This window comes from Oncorhynchus masou, chromosome 12 (assembly GCF_036934945.1).
Source record: "Oncorhynchus masou masou isolate Uvic2021 chromosome 12, UVic_Omas_1.1, whole genome shotgun sequence".
NCBI classification, from domain to species: Eukaryota; Metazoa; Chordata; class Actinopteri; order Salmoniformes; family Salmonidae; genus Oncorhynchus; species Oncorhynchus masou.
This window is the reverse complement of record NC_088223.1, coordinates 24,703,123-24,706,716: the sequence shown is the minus strand read 5'-3', so window position 1 is coordinate 24,706,716 and position 3,594 is coordinate 24,703,123. Positions and strand designations below refer to the sequence as shown.

General features: G+C 37.5%; 1 protein-coding gene across 2 annotated transcripts; it reads right to left on the bottom strand.

The window, feature by feature from the left end:
• Window positions 1-305: 305 nt before the first annotated feature.
• Window positions 306-3,314, bottom strand: LOC135549740 (uncharacterized). 2 transcript variants are annotated; one of them, XM_064979997.1, is made up of 5 exons: window positions 3,239-3,314; window positions 2,718-2,737; window positions 2,473-2,587; window positions 2,095-2,265; window positions 306-1,530 (listed from the first exon to the last, which is right to left on the bottom strand). In XM_064979997.1, the coding sequence occupies exons 1-5, from the start codon at window positions 3,239-3,241 to the stop codon at window positions 919-921; spliced, it is 921 nt and encodes a 306-aa protein (XP_064836069.1). In that variant the 5' UTR covers window positions 3,242-3,314; the 3' UTR covers window positions 306-918. The 2 variants fall into 2 exon arrangements, with proteins under 2 accessions (XP_064836069.1, XP_064836070.1); XM_064979998.1 differs by lacking the exon at window positions 3,239-3,314 and adding an exon at window positions 3,011-3,225.
• Between the last annotated feature and the right edge of the window lie 280 nt (window positions 3,315-3,594).

Genomic DNA, 3,594 nt, shown 5'->3' with positions numbered 1-3,594 from the left:
AGCCGAAAATAAAGCCCTTGGTCTTTCCATATCCATGTGTCACATAAGTAACTGCAATTTATTTGTGCAGGTTGTTAACCTTATGTTTTTATTAATCCTAGGACATGTCTCTTCCCACACACATACAGTATATTCACTTCAATATACCAATACACAATACCATGAATACTTGCACTTCACTTTTCAGCATCCTTTTTTTTGTTCTGCTATTTCAACTCTCTTCACCCTTCCGTTTGCAAACTAAGAACAGTAAGCACTGAAAATCTCTCTGTCACACACACAAATGAGAACATAGGCTACATTACAATGGTTACAATGTAAGTTCCTTTATTAGATTAATTCCTCAAATAGCTAGAAATCAACCCAGACATGAATTCACACCAACGTTTACAGTATTAGTAATTTGTTACAGATTAGTAAAAATGTGCATTAATAACTAGAGTATACAGAAATAAAGTTTAAAATCCCAATTAAAATCATATTTAAAAAAATATATATATATATATATATATATATATATATATATATATATATATATATATATATATATATATATATATATATGTTAAATGCTTTGTCTAGACTAGAATATTAAATTCAATTTCAGGTATCTCCATGAGGTACTCTAAACAACGGTCCCCTTCTAAAAGAACCATCTACCTCACAGATATCATTGATAAGAGCCGATAGCTATAGCCTAGCAGTTATACTGTATACTATATGCACAGAGTGGTTCACTGCTTTGGCAATGTTTCAATGCTAGCTGTCAGACACAAATCACATGTTGCTAGCCCCGCACCAAGCTATGATTATATGTTTAATGTTTTGGATCTCAGTGTGTCACAGTAGGAATGTGCATCTGTATATCTGTAAACTTAGTGTGTGTGTGCGTGTGCGCACATGCGTTTCTCTGACAATCTACTGTGGAATGTAATAGGAAGAATCCCATTGAAATTCTGACTCTTGGAGCTTCTCTTCCAGGTGAGCCTTTACCTCCTTCACCACTTGCTCTCGCATTTTGCAATCAACTGATGGTACTACATTCTTAACAATCTCTTCCTCTCCATAGAGCAGTTTGCTCAAGCTCTCTGCCTCTGCGCAGTTCCCATAGGGCCACATCTGATTGCTTGGTTCCTCCAGACCAAAAAGATGACCACAGGACCTGCAAGGAGGCATCTTCTCCCCACTCTTCACATTGGAAGCCTGGCACTTTACATACTCTTGTAGTTTCATGGTGCCATCAAAGTTCTTTCTCTTGTTCTTATCTGGCTTGTATGTCATCACGGCATTGGATACACTGTAGTGCCAGGTACACAGACAGGACACAGCGATCATAATCTGTCCTTCTTTCTTCCCCGTGCAGGACATGGACGCTCCATAGTAACTTCTTTGAACATCCTTCCTTTGAGAGACACAGATGGTCGAGGAGGTGAACTGGTATTTACTCTTGGGTTCTGACATGTCATTGGCGATTTCCTTCAGTCTCTCCAGTATATTGATCTCTCTGTCTGGTCCAAGCAAGGAGACCACCTGGGAGTAGATGACAACAGACATCAAAAGACAGGTCAGGTAAAATCCCCAAAAAGATAAAAAGGGTGGCCTGTATATTGCAGAGAAAACTTATTGAACTATTCACAGCATGATTTACACAAATATATACAGATAGGAGCAGATCAATATATTATGTTAGAGCAGGTCACACACATGTTTTTGTGAATACTTTACAAAAGTTTCTCCGCAATATACTGTCCACATTCTTTCTACAAACGGTAGACATCGTAGGATAGGAATAGCCCTTGTGGGCCATGACGTGTATTCATGGATACCAAAGGAAGCCAGACTTCTCTCTGTGTTTCAGAATTTTCCGTAAATTTGCAAGTCTGAATGTACAGTATCTCACAGGAGAAAGCATCCAAGCGAGTAAAACAGCGCCCCTCTGTCTCTCTACTGGTATGCCATCTATCTGATGCTGTCTGGTCCAAACGAGTATGACATTGTTGCTGCATATAGCATTGAAGTCATTGAAGCTTTGTCCTTTCTCAGTTGAATTAATACGGTATAATAATAAAAAGCATTCATCAACACAACACTTACCATATCCAGCACAGAGGAGAACGGAGTCCGTCTTGGCAGTTTACTGTTGTAATTCTCAAATGGTCCCGGGAAAATCCCCTCCATTTGAGGCATAAATTCACCAAGGATATCGTTGGGGGTGCATTGTTGGGGTTTATGAATGAAACCTAAGAAGAAGATGCTGTGGAGAATCTTAGAGACAAACACAGGTTTGCTATGAGATGTACAAATTAAATGATTGTCTCTTTGGATGCATAACCCTAATTTCTGGATGACTCTATCCATCCATCCATCCATCCATCCATCCATCCATCCATCCATTCATTCATATTTGTTGAGGTCGTTTTATGCAGGAAAAGAAGATAAACTATCCAATGACACCTTCAAACGCATACATACCTCATCCACATACACCCTACAGCCAGGCTTCTCATTGCATAGTTCAATCATTATTTGGATGATTCTGAAGGCATTTCTCCTAAAACTTGCTTCAGCCAATAGAAGTTCTTCTGCCCTAAAATAGATTTTTTTTTGTCAGTTATGACAGAAGAAGATTTTTATTAAATAAATAAGTATGCAATTATTTAATATATTGAAATATCAAAAGAAGAGTTCATGTTAATGGTGAATATGTTAAGGCTTACTTCTTCTGTTGTTTGGCGTCCTGTCATGAGAAAGATGAAGTCATAACCATTAAATAGATCACTTGGCCTATACAATAAACTGATACTGCTGATATGAAAACTCATTAGAAGGTTCATATTAATTTCAAATTAGCCAAATTATTTACTGAAATAGCTACGTTTTTAAGAGGACTGAGCAAATATAGTAGACTACACCTAATATTTGCATAGACGTGTCTGGCAACGGGGACAGAGGCTATTAGGACACTTCTGACCTGCAAAACGACTTAACAAAACATAATACTGACACTTACCTTATCTAAACCCTGATCCTAACATAATTTTAACCAATTCTGAAATGAAATTTGGTTTCCTTATTGCCTTTTACGTGCGCACGTTCCTGCGCGTCAAAAGTCTTGAATGGATTTCGAGTTGTTTTGGCTAAATCGATAGGTGGATACAAGATAGTGTGTTCAATTGTTCATTTTTGCCTTTTAGGTCTATTTTTCTTCTCAACAGACGGTGCAAAAAAAGCTACTCACCATTTTTGAGGAAGTTGCAAAGATGAAAATGAAACTCAACAGCCAAACAGTCGTTTAGTCACCATCACGTGATTTACAGTAAGAATTCAAGAATTAGATGTGTGCTGACTTTGAGTGCCGACTTTTCATATTTGATTGATGGTTATGCCTTTCGTCCTATAGCCTAATCAAGACTTGATTTGACTGTTATTACAACAAATTCCTATAATTAAGTTAATGTTGTTTGAGAAACAGCTCTATTAAATAACTTCACTGAGTGTACAAAAAAATGAAGGACACCTTAATTACCCAATTGTGTCAAGTTGGCTGGATGTCATTTGGGTGGTGCACCATTCTTGATACACAAGGGAAACGAA

Excerpts from the sequence above, each read along its gene's own strand:
- LOC135549740 (XM_064979997.1), bottom strand. Across the intron at positions 2,588-2,717 it reads GACGCCAAACAACAGAAGAA|GGCAGAAGAACTTCTATTGG; the intron begins GTAAGCCTTAAC and ends AATCTATTTTAG. Across the intron at positions 2,266-2,472 it reads GTAGGGTGTATGTGGATGAG|ATTCTCCACAGCATCTTCTT; the intron begins GTATGTATGCGT and ends TTTGTCTCTAAG.